This window comes from Typha angustifolia, chromosome 2 (assembly GCF_048772165.1).
Source record: "Typha angustifolia cultivar Huaian chromosome 2, ASM4877216v1, whole genome shotgun sequence".
Lineage (NCBI taxonomy): Eukaryota > Viridiplantae > Streptophyta > Magnoliopsida > Poales > Typhaceae > Typha > Typha angustifolia.
Window position 1 is genome coordinate 1,941,922 of NC_133240.1, and position 21,469 is coordinate 1,963,390.

The window sequence follows — 21,469 nt, forward strand, 5'->3', positions numbered from 1 at the left end:
TTTGTTTCTTGTATCCAAGCTCTAAGTTCTGAATTCAGCTGCTATTGCTCTGGTTTTCAGGGAGGGAGATGACTTAATTTCTTCTACAATCTTTTACCTCTCCGATTGCTTGATTTGATGACCTTTTTTCCAGTCGTTCACTACACTGGATTTCGTTAATGTCGACAGCCCCGACAAGACCAAAAATCTCAGAGTCAACTCAGTGCTGCTGACTAATCGCTGACTAGGCGATTTCTGAGATAAGGAATTCTGAATTTATACCTATAGAACATATGGAGAGAAGAGAAGAGGAGAAAATTACGAAAGAGACTTTCTATTATTTGAAAAAAGATTTTAGGAGAGAATGAAGAAGAAAGGGAGAAAAAAGAGATCAAATAATGGTCACCTTTTCTCTCTAAAAGTCAAGAGAGAAAGGAAGAGAAGCTAAATTTTCTCTGGAAGAAACTCTCCATCCCATTAATAACTAAATTATAGAGCTAGTTTTTGCTTGACTCAGATATGATTCTCCAACTGCATACTTTACAAATGTATTGGAAATAGTATAGATGTGGCATCATTCTACACGTTGATGGTAATATTTTAAGACCAAAGATTCATATAAGTAACCACGTCGTTTGGTTTGTAGAATATTTGTAATGCGTTTGTAACCATAGCATTAATCTTAATTAGGAGAGTTCTATGATTACCAGATTTGGCAAACTATACTTTGACTTGGGAAAAACACTAACTTGGCGACACTAATTAAACAATAATGACCATCCTTATCCTATTCCCTAACCAAACACACCTTTATATAGTACACTAACCAATGCTGGGAAGCATTGAAGAAAAGATAATCTTTTCTTGGACTACCAAATATATATCTTTAATTCTGAGCTCATCACATCTCACCTTCCTCTTGGATCCTCAATTTCTTTCCTTAGTACAGGTATGTAAGATAACATTCTATTTCCATCATTAATATCTCTTAAAATTGTACTATTTTATTCTCAAGGGATGAACAATGATACTGGGTCATTTTAGAATTTAATTAATTTTGAGTTGGTTCTATGAGTTTTTTATCAATATTATGTTCCTTATGTTCAAAGAGGTTTATAAAGTCGTTACCCATCTAAAATATAATTCTTTAGCAGAATCATAATTTTTTTATAGTTGGCCAGAGACAGCAGATGTATAAAAACATAAAAGAAGTCTCCCTTACGAAGCAAGAAGTGGATAAGAACAAAGAAGTACATTGGTAGAAGTCAGAAGCATCTGAAACAAGAGTCAAAAGGTGGAGATGCAACCGATCGAGCTCTTCGTGTGGACCAACAGCAGGAGAAAGCTTTGGGCAAGTAGTGCCGGACCTTAAAAGCAATCCAAACTCTTAACCCTCCTAACCTTTTTATCATTCTACTTTTATATGTTGGCCTACGGAAAAGTAGACATCAATCACTTGAGACAGAAGCAATGTCCTACATATGCTATATATAATTTTTACTGCACTGGTATATATATATATATATATATATATATATATGTTGGGAACTCTGATGATTCTAAGTCAGTGGTAACTCAAATGGTATTGGCAACGTACAAAAAGACACCATTATGTTGTCTACTCTTCCTAATTAGTAAGCCATGTTGTCTTTTTGTTGATTCTTTTTAAATCGTACACAATAAAAAATAGATAAGCTATGTTGTGAGTGGAGGTTTTTATCAGCTTTTAAACAAAAATAAACCACTACTCTCTAAATTTAATACTTAAAAATAATATATTTTGGATACGTCAACCACCATCTCATGGGTCCGACTGAACTAATTGTTAGTGTAAAAGCAAGTGCCGAAGTTTTCAACATGTCTTTGTTTTTAAGACATCTAAAATTCTTATGTTAATATGTCAACTTTTGAAATAAAATACTTATCTGTTCAACAGTTTAGTTTAAAATAAATTATTTATCTTTGTTAGTGCTTTCAGTTTTAGCAAAAGATGCTAAACAGTTTAGCACTTTTTGCTGGGCCTATAAAGTGGAGGCTGTCTGACATATTTAAAATAGACTTATTTTGATATTAAATTTAGGAGATAGACTATTTTAGTAAACAAGCATTTGAGAAGAATTAGTTTGGACAAATACTCTTTTTATAATCATAAGTCCAAAACTACAATTGGTGCTATTACAAATAAAAAAATTAATGTTATGCTCATAAATACTCTACAAATATTATTCTAAAAAAAGATGATGCGGCATCATTTTGTTTATTAATAGCTTCTGTCTATTTCATGACAATCACTATCAATGGATAATATTATACCACATCAAATGTATTTGTAAAATGTTTGTGGGCAAAACACAGGAAGATACAGGGCTTAATGGAGAATACTCGTGTATTTTGCTGTATATGCGTCGCATGCAGTACGTACATCCATGTACGCATACTTTTACCTGTGAAGATTGCAATGAAACCAAGTATAAAGGTACAACTCCAAGTGCATGGTAGTTGATTATTACAAATAGTAGAATGGAATAGAAGTCGCCAACGCCAGAAAGAAGGGATATATATATGGAAGGGATGATTCGAAGCATATAGATCGAGCGAGGTAGGGCACACAACAACAAACAACAACAGGCGTGGGAGATAAAAAAAGAAAGAAAGGGTTGGATTGGAACAAAGGTGGATGCATGATGGGGTATCACATGAGAGCTCTCACGCAGACATAATGTTATCTTCCTCCGCAAACAATACTAACCATGACACCACCTTAATTATTCTTTCATTTCCCATGCGTTTTCCTGCATGCTTCTCATGTCCTCTTGGTTCCCTACAACTCCAACTTGCCCTTTTTGACCCTTCTCTCTCTCTTCCTTATAGTTGCTTTAAAGGAATGATGGAGTTAGGTTGCTTGCATGGCTTCCAAGTGGGGTTCTCCACCTATATAATCCACAAGCTAAGTAGGTGGGAGGCAATTTTGGTTATTGCCTGGCTCCTGAAAGGAACAGTTGGGATGTCTTTTAGGGATCAGCTCATCTTTTTCTTCATCACATATCCCTTTCTTGCACAGCTACATTTAATGTAACTCCTCATTACTTCTCTTGTGTTATATTAGGTAGGTTATGTACTGGATCTTAAACAGTACTGTTACATCTTCTTTTGTTTAATACTTCTGCTGTTTATTTACCTTGGTTGATCTACTTTTGTTGCTTCATAGGGTGGTACCAACTCTTTCTTATAGTCTTATTTTTCCTTACATGAATGTATCAAAATTTCCTGTCTCTGTGGGATTGCAGGAATTATTTAGGGTTCACCATAAGTACATACGTTATAACATAATTTGGCCCACAGAGACACGATCCTCGGTAGTTTTCTACATGGTATACCATAGCTGATTGTGTTTAATTAGCTAGAGAAATGCCTTATCATCATCAAAGTATATGATTTGTACACTGTGATGTTCTAGCATTCTTGAAGTCTTTAAAGTATACCTAATATTTATATTTCTTGATGCAGTGGTATATTGTTGTTGCTATTCGTTCGTTATTAATGCTTCTACTACTATATAATTCAGTCCTATATTGTTTGCAGCTAATTTAATGAGATATACTATCAATGAATGCCAATTAGATTATAGTGTTTCTTGAGCTTGTATTAAGAGACCATATTCCTTGCGAAGAGAATAAAAGAGATGTAAATAAGTTAAAATTATCAACCGCAGCAATGTTTTATCTGAATTGCATGGTAGATTCAGTTGTTATTGCTGCTTCTATTGTTGCGTTTCCAAATAATAGCAAGTTATTCTTTTATGATAATGTTCTTTCTTTTATTGTGAGGCATTTTTAAGTAATGTCACTGCAGTCTACCTTTTTTATTTAGAATCCATAATAGTTCTAAATGACTTCTTCTTTCATGAAATTTCTAAATTGAGGAATAGTCAGCAGCAGCTGAGTTGATTTTTTTTTTTTATGGGTTCGAACAATTAGATATTTAGCTATATGCTGATGTGACTGGAAATAAAAGCATGCAAGGGGGTAATATGTTAAGCCTTGTTCTCCTAATTCTTCCTGCACCCTTGTCAATTGTTGAAGATGGAGTAGGAGCTCACTACCTTCCATGGAAAATAACAATAACTTCAGGGACAGTAAATATTTATGTAGTATTGTTTAATTGTCTAGTAGAAGCATATATATGCAAGTGAGAAGATCAATTTAAAATTGAGGAAAAAGGAAAGAAAATATTTAGCATGGTAATTATCATATCTTTCGGGCAAGTAATTAGGCATTATGATGAAAGGTGGGCTTCTTTTGTCAAACGAAGTCATGATGATTTTTCAACAAAACACTTAAAGAAGCATGTTACGGTAGCAACTCTTGATTCTTATGTATATATGTTACAATTTAGCATCAGTTACATGTTCGTAGTTCAAAAACTATCTTATTTGCATATGCGGGAAGATTACATTGTTTCATCCCTCAGAGAATGGCAAGTAGAACCTACCTATCGTTTTAGCTACCAGCATATTCATTTGTCCGAGATGTTCTCGAGTATCCTTAATTTCTATTCCCATGTCCACCTTTAAAAAAGCATCTCTTTCGGTGAACCAATTGAACAGCATCTCATTTTTCCTGCATAAGTTTGTTTGCCTAGCTAGAGATCGCCATTTAATTGATATATATATATATATATACTTCTTTTCTTTAATAGTTCTTTTATCAGTTTGGGTTGCATATATTGGACCTCCTTTCCAGGTGGTAGGAAAACATATCATCATCCTCAAATAGATAAGTTGATAAAAGAAAAGTGGAAACAAAAAACTTAAATTACATTTCCCTTGTAATTCATGGTCAAAAGTTCTCGTCATTGTTTTGCATATTAAGTATATAGATGGAGATAGATCTGGATATGTATCGAATACTAATATGTTAGATTATATAGAAAAATGCCAATTAAGAAATTATCTCTTAAATTTTTGCAGTAAATTTTCTATCATAAATTTGCAAATAAAAAGGAGCTAAGCTATAACAATGAGCATGGCTTAGAAATGCAGGTCTTTGCATGAATTAGTTTTGACGATGAGCTAGGCTTATAACTTGACCTAACAAAAGATCGAGTAATTAATCAAGGTTAATATCCACAAGTCATAAGAAGTTCAACAGGGCTTCTTATTATCAAACCCTATTATGTACCTATGTCCTTATTCACAAAGTAATATATCTACTATTACAAATGTCTGCGCAGCAGCAACACGACAACTTTAGTTTCGTTCACACTGACCATATCGATCACTTGGACATAGGATTAAATATTGCATTTAATAACATCACTAGCAAACTATCTTCTATCCAACATAGTAGCTTTCACTTCCACTGATCAATTTGACTGCTTGAGGTAGATGCTGATGCATAATCTGCTATAACTTCTTGTTGTTTTTCTGAAACTTGAAAAGCATCAGTGGGGTCGGAGTAATCCTTCTCTTGCGATACATCATCATGGCTAAGTTGTGACGCTACAAACTTGTCGAGAACCCTCCAGTCTGTCACTTGGTCCTCTGATTGAGCTGCATTCTCATTGCTATTACAGACTGTGATCATCTCAAGTTGGTGACCTGGCTGGACTTGCACTATGTCATCCTGTGAAATGATGATAGGTTGGATGTTACTTCCATGGTGGATGTAGTTAGGAAGTTTAGGGCTCTCCAAATGAGGAAGCTGGTGGAAAGATTCATTTAGTAGCTGGTACTGCAGCTGTAGCTCTCTCTTTTGTGGATGGAGGTGTTGGTTATATGCCATCGAATGCATCTGTGGTGCCAGCCTCATTGGGGAGTTTAGGTCATGCATGAAGGGACCTTCTTCATCATACCAACATGGGTTTTCCTGGTCACATTCCCTCCTTGTTGTCGGCACTCGCTTTTTGAACACCCTGCATACTACCCAACCCTCCTGTAATATGGACTTGCACAATAAGTTACTGAATTTTTATGCTAAAGACCAAGTATGCGGCAATAACTGGGACCAATGCAAAAATGAATAATATGTTTGGAAGGACAATAAAATCATACTCTACTACAACATAGATTTGGTGTTATACGGAATTTGATGATTGCAACTGATTGCATGGCTTCATCATTTTCCAGTTTTCTTCTTAAATTTTTAGATATTAAATTAAGAACATGAATTATGTTAATCGATACTCTTTAAGGAAGTTAAAGTGACTGTTGCTCTAGCTTTAGCTGAAAGTTGATATAGATGTATTAATAGTAAGCAGCTCTACTTGCCTCATTCAGAGCTGGTTTTGTTGTGTTGCTACTATTTTGAAATACATTTGATTATTATTTAACTCTCCATGCAATAAGTAAGCATCGGATGAAAAATTGAGTGAGTACTCTTTGTTCTTATTCTAGATTCAATGTAACTATTATGTCTAATCTTGACTTCTTTTACTAGAGGAGAAGGAACATAAGAAAAGGTTAAAGACGTTTATGCATATATCTTATGCAGTTCAAATTTTGAGTTTACTAAAAGCTAATAGCTTAGTCACTGTTATGCCCTCTTGATAAATTATGTAAGAAGAAAGTGATTTCTGTGAAATCCGAGCAGTTGTTTGGTACAACAAAATAATAATGATCAGGCCAACTAGATAAAGATATTGCAGTTCGATTTTCAGTTGATATGAACTAAAAAATTTGTGGCTAGATATTCCCTTAACAATAACTTCTGGTTTATTTTTAATAGACTGATGACGTAAAGAGATAATAAAGGTAAGCATCTCATTGTTCCTTTTTGGTTCCTTAATTTTTCAGTCACTCAATATCGGCACCTTATAAATGTCATGTGAACAGTGAGAAACAGATTTCAGTAAGACTTATTTGATGCTGTAAAATATCTATCATGATAGTCCTAGAGAAAAATATCTATCAACCCTTCTAGTCCTTAATCCTGGCAACCCTTCTAGTCCTTGAGAAAAAGATCTATCATGATAGTCTAACCTACAAAGACTTGAACTAACTTGAGGTAACACATGCAGTTTCAATTGACATTAGTATTTAGATGAATCAGTCTTGCATCCTGAGTATGAATAATGGAACCTATCTTGAGCATCTTAAAGCACCTTCATTTTTCTTTCTTTCTTTCTTTCTTTCTTTTTTCTTTTTTCTTTTTTGTGTCACTCTCTTTAGACAACCTATAATATATATGTTATCAGTTAAAAGAATCAGTTGGTTTTAAGTGGAACAACTGCTTCCTAGGGAAGATATGGAAGATATAAATATATTGTTTCCATGCTTTAAAAGTTGGAGGAATTTAGAGTTGGTTATGTCGATTATTAGATTACCACTTCTTTTTGTGTGTGATAACAATACTTAAAATGAGGTTTAGTTGATAAGAAAGAATATAATTTATGTGGTTGAGTACTACTCGAGAGCACTTGCCTGTGGAGGTCCATTTTCACTTGTTTCAAGTCGATATTCGTGCATGATCCAATCTGACTTTTGCCCATTCGGAGCCCGACCCTTGTAGAATACTAAGGTCTTCCTCATGCCAACTAAGTTGTTCTTGGCATAAATTGGTTTATCTCTTCCAGTAGCTTTCCAGAATCCAACTGCAGTTGCTCTATTGGTGCGAGTTCCAGTTGGATACTTCTTGTCCTTATGGCTAAAGAAGTACCACTCACTTTGATCATCTTGCCCTATCCTGCATTTTTCTATTTTAATGAAGAAAGCTAATCAGAAAACAAATCCTTTGTAGATTACTTATTAACTTTATTTCTTATTAACTACAGGAGTTATTTTGAGTCATACCTTGGAGATCCCATGGTTCAATTTTATACAGGTCAACATCTTTTATTATGTCAAGGTCAATCCGTCTTGAAGCCATCTTTTTCCTTAGATAGTAATCAACAAGTTCTTCATCAGTAGGGTGGAATCTGAAACCTGGGGGAACATGCGATGAAGTACTCATAGTCTCCAACCTGTGCATCATGTACAATAGGTAATATTAGTGTAAAGAAATTAATATCATTTAAATTTACTAGGTGTTGTTCAAAGAAACTTCAGAATGCAAAGAATATGGATGAATTTCTTAAATAAAGGTTATTCTATGTTGTGGTGCTAGTTTAAATGGCAGAACACTCTATTGGGTAGAAAGGAGTATAATTCCCAGCAGATGGAGTATTTGATCAAAGACTTTTTGAAAAAAAAGAAACGATCCAATTTGTCCAAGAAAGAGATATAGGATATATACTCTTGGTTGCACTAATTGAGTACCGTGATGGAAGAGTCCTTGCAATCAGGTATACAAAGATGTGCGAACGATGGCTAACAAGGAAAGTAAATGTCATGCATGGAACAGAAAGAATAGGAGTTGGTAGTGCTCTTTCACGATATATGTTCTTAAATTGCATCAATAAATCCAATCAGACTGTAAAGATAAAAATTGATGGAAAATAGCCACAGATTAAGACCGTATGCTGAGTACTAATAATATTGGCTAACTGACATCCTCAATAAACCTAGCAATATCTATAAACACATAATCACATCAACGTGCATGAAAGAACGAAGAGTTTTGGTAATAAAAGAACTACATTTACGTGTTATGCATCTTATGATTATGAAAACATAAAATCATATGCTGAGTAATATTAGTATGTCCTTATTATTCTTGCATGCTCCAAGTATTTTATTGCCACACATCTTATGATATCTGTGTTTCATCTTGTTGAAATAAATTGTTAGGATATAGATGTCTCAAGATTTAATCAAATGCTAGAAGACTGTTACAAAATGAACCAGCCAACAATTAAAATTGTCGTGAAGAAGAAGAAGAAGAAGAAGGTGACAAGATGATGATAGTTATCATGATGATGGTGGCAACAATGATGAAAATAAAGAGGAATAAACCTTCCTGGAGGAAGAGTTTAATTATTAGCATCTGATGTAGGAAGAGAAATACTTTCACTTTCTTAAAATACATACATACTTGTAAGATATTTTTGTCTACTAAGTTCTTATTTAACTCTTGAATTATGATCCAAAAGATCTCCTTCCTAGTTTTCAGGCAAAATTTATCCTTTCTCTTTTACGTACTGGCTTTTGTATTACCTGCATTGCAACAAGATATATACCTAGCTTTTATAAAGAAAGTAGAAAACACATTGACAATTTAATGTTCAGATGTCAATGATTTGGTATTTGTGTATGCATCTCAATTAACATGCTGTTGTTTTATACCAAAAATATACACGTTTTTATGAACGTTACCTTAATCAGTAAAACGAATGCTAGCATAGAATATATACATCTAGAAAGTGAGACTTAAATATAAAGAATGAAATGTTCACGAAAATGAAGCAACACTAATATTGTTCAAAACATTCCTGCAAAACTCAACTATCAACAAATAATAAGGATCTACCTGCAGTCTCTTAACAAAAAGGGTTAGTGGAAAAACAATGTATGATACAACATTCTCGATTAATCCTAATATATGGGCATTGAATATTTCATGCAACTTCCAGTAAAAAGAGTTGAAAGAATAAAATGCAACTAGATGTAGAATCACTATGGAGTTTACTAGCTTCAAAATAAAAGGGTTTCTTCCAACGCTACATAATCTTGTTCAGTACAGTCATTCGATTTGATTTCATCATATGTTTGGAAGCGGCTATCCATAAATTAACAAAATCACAAGCTTAAACTGCTCATGATTTTGGCACTCGTGATCTTTTATTGTAAATTAAATGCCGGTTAACTATGAGAAGTATAGACGAAGCTTATTGCAAAGATTGTCAGAAGATAGTCCCAAGTCTTTTACATAGAATCTTTACTTTAATTCATGAGAGAGGTAGACAAAGATAAGATCTCAAAATTATTTTCCTACTAAACGGATAATGGTACGTAGTCCAAAAGTTTGGTGTGTGTGTGTGTAACTATATTCATAGGATACAACAGAACGATCCTTCCCTTCTAGGCAAGGAAGTAGACAAAGAACAGCTGGAATAGTAGAATAGAAACCGATCCAAGAACAAGAATAGATCAACCGATCAACGTTAAAATGAGATCCGTATGTCAAGCTTCAATAGATCAGTAATGTTTTATGTCTTAGTGTGCTTATGTTAGAGAGAGAGAGAGAGAGAGAGAGAGGAGAGAGAGAGAGGGAGAGAGAGAGAGCGAAAGAGAGAGAGATGAGAACAGACAAGAAGCTTTTGTTAGTTCTTTTCATGTCTTGCCTCCTCGGACACCTACCTCGGGATTTGATCCACTGAAACCTTTGTCTGCCTCCTTCTCCTTCTAGCTCTCTAGCTCTAGTTGTAGCTAGCTCCTCTCTCAGTAGCCCAACACGTATGATGACCTCTTGAGCTCTTCGGGATCCCAAGAAAGAAGAAGAAGGAGACGAAGAAGAGAAAGAAAGGAGAGGAGGCAGTTAGAAGACAAACAACATACCGTTACAATCTCTTAACCCTCCATATATGATAATAATATAACTTCTCTTCCTCCACCTCAACTGATCTCAATAGATATCGAAAGCTATCGCAGGGTCAATGCTTTCTGGCGTGAATAATGGCGGGGATAGATCTCTTAGCCTTCGCCGCAACCGCCACCCACCCAACTCTGATAACGACCACAGAGAAGATCTAGAGAGAGAAGAGAAGAGAACGGAAACGGAGAAAGATGAGAGAGAGAGAGAGAGAGAGTGAGAGAGAGAGAGAGCAAAACGTTAACGGGGTGATGAATTATTTGATACTATAGGGAAGGAAGTCTTGCAGGTTAGCAGAGGTGAAGGGGGGAAAAGGAGAATTTATGATATAAAAATCGTGCAGGACTTGAGAAAGAGATGGAGAGAGAGAGAGACAGGAAGAAACGGGGAGAGATGAACGGGAAAGGGAGGAAAGATATGGAGAAAACGTAATGCAACAGCATCCTCGTCCACTCCAACACCATGGACCCACTTCTTTAGCCCCACACATCATTACCTTTTTTGGTCATTCTCTCTCTCTCTCTCTCTCTCTCTCTCTCTCTCTCTATGTGGGAGTAGTAGTTCATGCTGCCTTTGTTAGCTAGTGATGGAATTAAGCAATTAGATCCTGTAAGGATTAGGGTTGTCTTTAACCATACAAGTTGAGCCAAGCAGGTGACCACTGCCAGTTATCTACTTCTTTATATGGGTCATTTTTAAAAGGAAAAAAGCCTTATCTATCAATACTTTACAAACCTGATCTACAACCACAGTTGATATGGTATCATTATGTCCACTGATTAATGGTTGGTTACCATTGTCATATTTATTATCCTATTTTCTAAAATAATTTGTCATATTTACTCTTTGAAGTGTAATGTATGGGAAGATATATGGTTGAATGTTAAATAAGCCATGTACACAACTACAACTACAATTTTCCTCTCTGTATACATTGGTTGGTTGGCTTGTAACTATCTCTATATTAGGGCTACCACTTCTCCAGTCTTCTTGCACTGCCTTTTGGGGCAAGGACCCCACCAACCGACCCACGATTGGGACTCTTCTCCAATAGAAACTTGGCAAAGGAGAGAGAGAGAGAGAGAGAGAGGTAAACACACAAAAAAAAGAGGAGGAAAAGGAAAAGGAAAAATAAAAAGAAAAAGAAAGGAAGAAGGTGAGTGGATATGGGCCCCACGGAGTATTGATGGGTGGGGCCGAGTGTGGGGGCGGCTGGCGGTCTGGCGTGGGATGACTCGATCATTAGACTCGCATTTTGGGTGCTGGCAATTCCTTCCCCCCACCCTGGGGCCCACACTCTCACATGGGACAATTGCCACGTGCGGGGGCGAGGTTAACAGGGAAAAATACTGTACCCAAAACTTTTTTTCCCTGGGGATCTTCTGACGTGGCAACATCTTCTATGGCCATGACGACTTTTCCCCTGCTCTTACCGTCACCACCACATTTGACATTACAACTGTTATATTATTCGGAAATTTTCAAATAATGCCCTGCACTTTACTGATTTTGTTATTAACACCCCTGTTTTGAGCTAGCTATTTGTAATCTAACTCTCCTTTATTTTTTTTACCTATTTTTTTTTTATATCGGTCTCTAACAAAACTATATCTAAATAACACAAAGTTTACATATTAAATTACCTTAAATATCCTTGTCTTTCACTTTCCTTTTTAGTTAATTTCTAAATTACCTCTTTTGATGAAATGTGTTACGATCCAAATTAAGTTATTATAATAGTTATTTACTTATTATTTTTGTTTGAATCTATATATGGTTCACTCCAAATTAATTTAACTATTGAGTTATTATGTCTTAGCAGATTTAGCTAAAGCTATTTAGTTGGGATAACCTCTAGCCAAGCACTACCCTAGCCAAGAGCACCCCTTGCCTTGGCCTTTTTTCTTCTTTCCCTTGCTCGGCTTGACATGTGGCTTCCATCATCAACAATAATACAGTTTGTTAGGATCTTTTCTTATTTTATTAGGTGTTTATTTTCATTAAAATAAAATTTCTGTAGGTCGCGTTCGAATGCAGGTAGAGTCACGTTCGAACGCCCTTGTAAATGCTTGTGAACGCCCGCGTTCGAACGCCTTGTGAACGCCTGTGTTGCGTTAACAAATCTAGAGAAGGGGCTTTTTGAGTGTGTTCGAACGCGATCGGGCGCGTTCGAATGCGCTCGACGAGAATTCTTTAGAATTAGGATTTCATATTGTTTTAGGACTTGTTGGCTAGCCTCTATAAATATGTGGATGGTAACCAACTTCATTATGGGATTAGATTATTGATTTCTTGTCTCCTATCTTCTCTCTAGACTTCTTCTTCCTCCATTTTCATCATCCTTCTACCTCTACCGTTGGCAAGATTTCTCCTCGCTTCTAATCTTCCTCGACTGTTGAGCCACCCCTCTTCTTTGGGATATCAACCACTTCGTTCCCTTCATCTACTTCCCTTAATCACTTCCACAATCCACCCTCATCTCCATACCCATTCATAACCCTAACATCCACTCCACCCGTCACCACTACTATCACCCACGTTATTCCATGTTTTCATCCCTGCTATAGTTTGAATCTGCAAAGGGAGGAAATACAAAAGTTGTATATTAGGAAGTTATAGATCTAACCCAATCAGTTTCGTAATTTTCTGACTACTAGAGAATATCTAACGAATATTTTTCCATAGTTGCACGGAGTGATTCCTACGATAAATTCAAATCTTAAGGAATTGTTCCGTAGCCGATCTTTTAGCTCTAGAACCCATAAATTGGTATCAGAGCTTATCAATTTAGTATCAAAGACTAACAATTGGTATTAAAGCCAATCATTTGGTATCAGAGCAAGCGAACCTTAGACCTCCATTAATGGTTAAAACAAAAAAGATGACATCAACAAGGAGACCTATGGAGAGCACATCGATAAGAGAAGACTCAATCCACAATGACCCTAATCGTAAGGCCAATTCCTTTGGAGCGACCACGACAGGACCGAGTCAACCAACGTTCATGGGTTCGAATATGGATAAACTTAGGGGTATGTTCCAAATATTGTTGCATAGAGTTGACAACATACAAAAGGATCACAATGAATTCAAGGAATATGTCGTGAGTCGATTGGTTCGTCATCTCCTCAACAACGAATGGAGTTTCAAGAAGAACCAGTAGTGGGACCTCATCGAACCGATACCCTACAGGTGCAGGTGCGTCATATGAGTGTCAATGATCCCCTCCTACCTATGCCTTCACATCATCCCCCACCTCCATTACAAAATCCAAGACCGGCGGTGGTGGAACCCAAGAGGCATGTGGCACCGGTGTGCTTTGTCGATGAGGAGGATTGGCACTATGAGGATGAGGTTGATCCCTATGGAGTTGGTGATGGACGTACTCGAGGATTTAGAGAAGGTGATCAACATGCACAAAGGTTTAGACCTGAACCAAGGATCTTTCGTGAACCCGACAATGCTATTCGAGAGAGAACCGCACGTTTGGACTTTTTAAAATTCTAAGGCGATGATCCAACGGATTGGGTATTTCAAGTTGAACAATATTTTGATTGTCAAGGTACAACGAAAGATGCAAAAGTCCAGATGGCAAGCTTTCACCTCCAAGGAATGGCATTGCATCGGTATAGATCGGTTATTCGTGGTGGTGGATTGACTGAATTGGCTGATTTTTGTAGGAGAATTATACACAGATTTGGGACAGCGGCATATGAAGATTTTGCTGCCACATTAAGCAAGATGGTTCAAAGGACTAGCGTATTGGACTACCAAGCTAAGTTTGAAAGAGTTAGTAGTCGTTGTGAACCACTATGACCTGAACGTACATTGATGAGTACATTTATTTTAGGGCTGTGAGAGGAGATACAAGCGAATGTTCGTGCTCTATGTCCTACTACTCTTGAGGAGACCTTTGCGAAGGCCGTGAGGATGGAACAAAAGCATAGGGCTCTAAAGATGGCAGCGAAAACCAATTGGGGCAACCGAGATGGGCGGTTTGCACCTAGAACATCGGTTGGAAATTCTGCGGTTCTAAAAACAGCGGCTGCGACTACTAGACCACGACCACCTTGAGACCTTCTTTCGATCTTAGAGGAGGCACTAGACCCCTAGTTCGAACTCTCACACCTGCCTAGGTGGAGGAGCAAAGAGCGAAAGGCCTTTGCTTTCGATGTGATGAGCGTTTCACCCCCGGTCATCGGTGTTCTAAACCGATCGGGAGTGTGATGCTTATCGATGGTCCTAAGGAGGATGATGAGGTAGTTGATGATGGAGAATGTCTAGAGGAGACCTATGAGGAGACCGTTAAGGAAGGCGTGGAGGAAGATATCTAAGCTGAAATATCTATGCATGCATATTTGGGTACTTCCGTGCCGAGGACGTTACGAGTAGACGGACTCGTTAGAAAGCATTGTGTGCACATCCTTATCGATTCGGGGAGTACACACAACTTTCTAGATGAAAGAAGGCTAGTGAGGAGATTGGGTTTGGATGCCGAACCGACTACAGGGTTTGACGTTGCTATATGAGACGGCATGAAGCTTAGGGCAGAGAGCTTGTGTCGCCGAGTCAGTATACGGGTGCAAGGACACGACATCATTGTGGACTTGTATCCGTTGGCACTGCGAGGAGCGGATATTATCCTTGGTGCTCAGTGGTTACAGAGTTTGGGATCCGTCACATTTGATTTTCGAAACATGTGGATAAAATTTAAACAAGGAAACAAAGATGTGTGGCTTGATGGTGTTCAGTTTTCGCCAATTCCAGCAATACAGCCTATGGTGGGGTTGCCTTATGCGTATGATTTGGCCTACCTTCTTCAATTAAGACTAGTAGGAGATGAGCCTCAAACGAGTTCAGGTACTACCATTGAATTGTCTAATTTACTAGATAACTTTTCTAGACTGTTTGAGGACCCGCAGGAGTTGCCACCGAGGAGAGCGGCGGACCATCGCATAGAGATTGTACCCGGGATTGCACTGGCAAATGTGAGGCCATATCAGTATCCACATATGCAAAAAGAAGTTATCTCAAAGATAGTAGCAGAGATGTTGGAGCAAGGCTTCATACAACTAAGTCATAGCTCATACTCATCTCCTGTGCTTTTGGTGCAAAAAAAGGACGGAACATGACGTTTTTGTGTCGACTATTACCGTCAAGGACCGGTATCCTATTCCGGTTATCGAGGAGTTGTTAGACGAGCTTGTAGGGACGACTATATTTAGTAAGCTTAACTTGAGGGCCGGGTATCATCAAATTAGAGTTCACCCGACGGATGTGCACAAAACTGCATTTCGGACTCCAGACAGGCATTACGAGTTCCGAGTGATGCCTTTTGGTCTCACCAATGCTCCAGCTACCTTTCAAGGCCTTATGAATGATATATTTTAGCCTCTATTGTGAAGGTATGTCTTGATATTTTTTGACGATATTTTGGTGTATAGCAAGACTGAATTGGAGCATTGACGGTATTTAGAGGACGTGCTGAATTTGTTGAAGCAAAACCAATTGAAGATCAAGAAGTCCAAGTGCCTATGGGGAGTACCAAAGGTGGAGTATTTAGGCCACATCATTTCAGTAGATGGTGCAGCGACGGATCCTCAAAAGGTTGCATGTGTGACCGCTTAGCTTATTCCTACTACTACCGTCGGATTGAGAGGATATTTAGGGCTGACTGGTTATTATCATCGATTCATTGCCGGATATGGTAAGATCGATACTCCTCTCACTTCTTTGTTGAAGAAAGACTCTTTTAGATGGACGGATGAAGCCACTTTAGCCTTTGAAAAATTAAAAACAGCAATGACGACGGTATCCGTTCTAGCGCTACTAGACTTCACCAAAGAATTTATTGTTGAATGTGATGCATCGGGAGTTGGTATAGGAGCTGTATTAATGCAAGAAGGATGTCCCATTGCCTATCTTAGCAAGGCTTTATCGCAAAAATCTCAGCAATTATCGACTTATGAGAGAGAGAGAGATGTTGGCAATTCTATATGCGGTAACAAAGTTGAGACCTTATTTGATCGGTAGACGATTCATTATCCGAACCGATCAAAAGAGCCTTCCATACTTTATGAGACAGTGCATACACACTCCGGCATAGCAACGATGGGTCACAAAATTGCTGGGGTATGATTATGAAATTCAATACAAGAACGGAACGAAAAATCGAGCGACGGATGCACTATCGTGCCAACCCGATACCACCAAGCTTGCAGTCTATTCATCTCCTACCTTTCCCTTCCTTGACGAGCTGAGGTATGCATGTACATCTGACCTAGATATTTTTAGATTGTTGTAGGAGGTGATAAATAGTCCGGAGCGCCATCCCGAGTTGGAGAATCGAGGCGGTTTGCTGCTAGACCGCGGATGCATTTGGGTGTTGGAGCGTATTGGTCTGGTTGCATATCGTTTGGAGTTGCCGGAGGGGTCGACAATGCATCCTGTCTTCCATGTTTTATTATTGAGAGAGCGTATTAGAAATCATGAGATTGTTGGATCGATTCTACCGGAGCCATTGGAGGAGATAGAGATCGTAGAGCCAGTTCGAATATTTACTAGAAGCCGACGACGACATGGTACCAGATTGGAGTTGGAGATTCTAGTTGAGTGGCTTGGCAAGCTATCTGATGAGGCGACATAGGAGTTGGAGACTGATATCTTGGAGCATTTCCCTGACTTTTCACCTTAAATGCAAGGTGGGGGAAGCGTGGTGGCTAATACACTTAGTTAGGATCGTTTCTTATTGCATTAGGTGTTTATTTTTATTAAAATAAAATTTCTGTAGGTCACGTTCAAACACGGGTGGAGTCGTGTTTGAACGCCCTTGTGAACGCTCGCGTTTGTAAATGCTTTGTGAACGCTTGTGTCGCATTCGCAAATCCAGAGAAGGGGCTTTTGGAGTGCATTCGAACGCGATCGGGCACGTTCGAATACGATCGACGGGAATACTCTAGAATTAGGATTTCATATTGTTTTAGGACATGTTGGTTAGCCTCTATAAATATGTGGATAGCAACCAACTTCATTATAGAATTGGATTATTGATTTCTTGTCTTCTATCTTCTCTCTAGACTTCTCCCTCATCTTTCTTCACCATCCTTCCACATCTACCGTTAGCAAGGTTTCACCTCGCTTCTAATCTCCCTCGACTGTCCAGCCACCCCTCTTTTTTGGGATCTCGACCACTTCATTCCCTTTGTCTACTTTCCTTAATCACTTCCATAATCCATCCTCATCTCCATACCCATCCATAACCCTAACATCCACTCCACCCGTCACCACCACCATCACCCATGTTATTCCATATTTTTGTCCCTGCTATAGTTTGAATCTACGAAGGGAGTAAATACGGAAGTTGTAGATTAGGAAATTACGGATCTAACCCAATTGGTTTTGTAATTTTCTAACTACTAGAGAATATCGGAAGAATATTTTTCCATAGTTGCACGAAGTGCTTCCTACGATAAATTTAGATCTTAAGGAATTATTCCGTAGCCGATCTTTTAGTTCCAGAACCCATCAATTGGTATCAGAACTTATCAATTTGGTATCAGAGACTAACACAATCCACGATCAAGACCAAGCCAGGTTGAATAATTACCAACAGCCACAAATCATCTTGCACGTAGCCCTAGCCAAGAGGACCCTATTATGGGTGGGGTGCTCTAGGCTTGCCCTCAGTCTCCACTTGAACCAAGACTAGTTACTCCCTTCCCTAGGATTATATTATCGGAGCCACCATTCCACGATCTATGCCTACCACATGCTCCATGGTAGCAAGAAGGTGCCTAACTAGTTTAGGAAACTTCAAATATAGTGACCCTCATGGACTAGCAACACAAGGATGAACCACATAGCTAGATTTTCCCAAATTCAGTGATGGAGACACGCTTGATTTGGTTTATCATGAAGAGCAATTTTTCTCATATGAAGGCACTTAGAAGTAAAGTGTTGTTGGTGTGATTTAGACCACACCAAGTCGTCTCGGGCATGGATACACCCTATGGGAGTCTATTCTTATTTTTATTCTAGTTCTTTCCTTAAAAAAATAAAAATTACGTATGTTGTGTTTGAACGTAGGAGGGTCTCATTTGAATACCCCATGTAAACGCCTGCAGGTGTTTGTATCGACAGAGAACGAAATTTGTGTGTTCGAACGCACTCAACCCCGTTTGAATGCCCACGTGCGAACCCCTGCATACGTTTGCATCAACAGAGAACGCAAAGTGTGTGTTCAAACACAGTTGGCGAGAATTCATTATTTCTAGGGTTATTATTTGTCATTTTGGCTAGTTGGATTAGCCTCTTAAGATGTGGATAACAACCAAAAGGATTATTATGAATGAATATTGATATCTATCGCTTCCCTTCCTCTCTACCCTAATCTTTCTTCCTCTTCGTTCAAGCCCTAGTCGTGCACCATCTCAATGCCGATGACCTCTAATCCCCCTCAACTATCGAGTCCTCTCTCCTCCTTTGGATCTCAACTACTTCTCCCCCCTCATCCTTATCCCCTCAACACCACAAGCCATTCATTCCATCACCATTATCATTCCTCACCCCATCATCGCTGTCACCCGTCACCTTCACCTTCACCCTTACATTTGAGTATTTTCATCCTAGTTCCAATCAGAATCTATGAAGGGTGTGAATACCAAAAACGTAGATTAGGAAGTTTCAGATCGACCACCACTAGTTTCATAATTTTTTATCTACGATAGAATATTTTGTGATTATTTTCCTCCGACTGTATGGACTATTTTCCTACATCTGAGCGTGATCGGATAGCGAACGTTCGGTTCATAACAGTTGCTAGCCTCTTTCCATCTAGAAGATGTCATGATTTGGTGTTCCAATCAGCACAGCCAAACTGACTATTTCAAAAGTTGTATGAGTTTACAATGGTCGTTTGTCAACATTTTAGACTATCTAAGTATGAAGATTCATAGCTATCCTCTCAAAACTCACTTAGACCTCTTCTATTCAGGCCTACCAGTTGGAATTTGAAAGGATATCTTCTGCCCAAGCGAAGCACTTTCATTAACAAACTCTGCTACGACATTCAAGTCAAGTGAAGGCAAGCAAACCACATTCTCTCGTGGATGCAATCCTCATAGCTAGGATAATGGAGTGAACCTACATGACATTCGAGGGACCTAGAAGGCACCTTGGAACTTGTGGCCTGAGCATTACGAGTTTTGGATAGAGGATAATTGCATCCTCCCATGCAGCATCTAACAACTTAAGTGGATAAGTTAAAAGGGAAGGGTCATTACTTCTATTGCAATGAAAGGTTTCTTGGAGGGCACTGATGCGCAAGACCGATTGCTATTATGTTGATAGAAGAACTTGATTAGGCTGATTCCAAAGATGATGTGACTTGGATGGCTAAGTCATATTACATGGCTTGGTATACTGAGTTTCCACCTTGAGGATAATGTGTAAGGAAACATGGTGGATTATTGTTGCGGCTAGTATTGAGTCTGAGTTATAGTTAGCTTAAATCCATGAGCTAATCGAGCCATTTGCTTATTGTCTTTTTATTTGGGTCCATGCATGGTTAGTCCGACTCAACTTAGCTATCGAGTTGTTGGGTCTTAGCCAATTTGGCTAAAGCATTTCTAGTCTGGCTAGCCTTTTATATAAGTTCTAGAGTGCAATCGAGCCCAACCAAGTTGAATCTAATCTAGTTCTTTCTTTCTCTCTTTCTCTCTCCACCTCAACTAGACTATATTCATCCACCTTTTCCTTGTTCGCAATTATCAATCGAAAGCACTGTTGCCACAACCTCCTTCCTTCTTTCCCTTGCTCAACCTTACACATGACTGCCCTCATCACCAACCCATGGCTGAGATCATGCCAAGACGAAGCCTAACAACAACCACCAATTGTCTTGCTACCCTAGTCGAGAGTACCCCAGTGCTCTTGTCTTGCCTTCAATCTCCACATGGACTGAGACAAGCTACTCTCTTCCTTAGTTAGATAGCATGTTCTTCACATACTCCTTTGCTTTAGCAATATGGGTCTCACTTGATACAATTTGGCTTATGGCTCTTTGCAAGTAGCCTCACTTCGGCTCACAACTAGGCTCATTTGGAAACATGGAAATACCATATGTTTCAAAGAAGATGCAAAGATCATTTGGCAAAGAACTCCGGCACTTGCTTATGAATACTATGAGATCCTTTTGTCAAGCTCCATTACTTCCTCTCCCTTGCCTCACCTTATTCATTGGGATTCTCCGTCTAATTACCTCATGTAACACCAAAAAAAAGGGGGTGCACACGTGTCTGGCACATGCATTGAGCTTAAGGGCACGGATGTGCGGGTATTGTGTGCCCCTTTCCTTCTCCTCTCTCACTCTTTTTCTTCTTTCTTCTTTCTTCTTTCTTCTTCCCGCTAATGGTCTTTTTGCCCCTTTCTTCTTCCCGCTGTGTTGTAGCACCATCGAAGCTTAGCATCAATGCCAACTGATCCATCAGTAAGTGCTCAACCCCCTCTTGTAGTTAAGTTTAGTTAAATGGGCTAGATCACATTTTCTTTCTTTTCTCCCCCTTTTCATCCTCGTCAGTGATTTGGTTGGCCGACAACCTCGATCGCTATCGTGTTGGTCTAGGAGCTTCACCTTGTGAAGCTCTTCCAGTTGCTACCCTTATTGGGCTCTCCTCACCCTTTGTGAGGCTGCGCATCGAGGCTTCTCCCGACTGCCTTGTGAGATGTTTTCCAATCGTCGTCATCACCGGCTTTGGTACTTGACCAGCGGGTTAGCTTCCTCTTGACAAGGAGATGCCATGGCCCTCGGGATTTGGGCCCTCGTGGCCCCTCGCCTTGGCTGTCGGCCTTGGCGAGGACAATTCTCATCATTGGTCGCCCTTGGCTATTGGGCTTCCCCTCAACTAGCTTCTACTTGCCAAGGGGAAGGTGCTGGTGGGATTGGTTGGGACAGCTCCCTCACCTCACTAGTGGGTGGCTTGGTCTTTTTGGGGTGGATGTTGGCCCTCCGTCGACTAGTCGGCACC

The 21,469-nt window shown here is 38.9% G+C and overlaps 1 protein-coding gene across 2 annotated transcripts; it reads right to left on the reverse strand.

Moving 5' to 3' along the window:
* Positions 1-4,800: 4,800 nt before the first annotated feature.
* LOC140774518 (NAC domain-containing protein 7-like) lies at positions 4,801-10,660 on the reverse strand. 2 transcript variants are annotated; one of them, XM_073117554.1, is made up of 4 exons: positions 10,412-10,660; positions 7,769-7,938; positions 7,400-7,671; positions 4,801-5,912 (listed from the first exon to the last, which is right to left on the reverse strand). In XM_073117554.1, exons 2-4 carry the CDS (start codon positions 7,926-7,928, stop codon positions 5,331-5,333), a joined length of 1,014 nt encoding a protein of 337 aa, XP_072973655.1. In that variant the 5' UTR covers positions 7,929-7,938; positions 10,412-10,660; the 3' UTR covers positions 4,801-5,330. The 2 variants fall into 2 exon arrangements, with proteins under 2 accessions (XP_072973655.1, XP_072973646.1); XM_073117545.1 differs by having other exon boundaries at positions 4,802-5,912; positions 10,214-10,659.
* Positions 10,661-21,469: the final 10,809 nt, after the last annotated feature.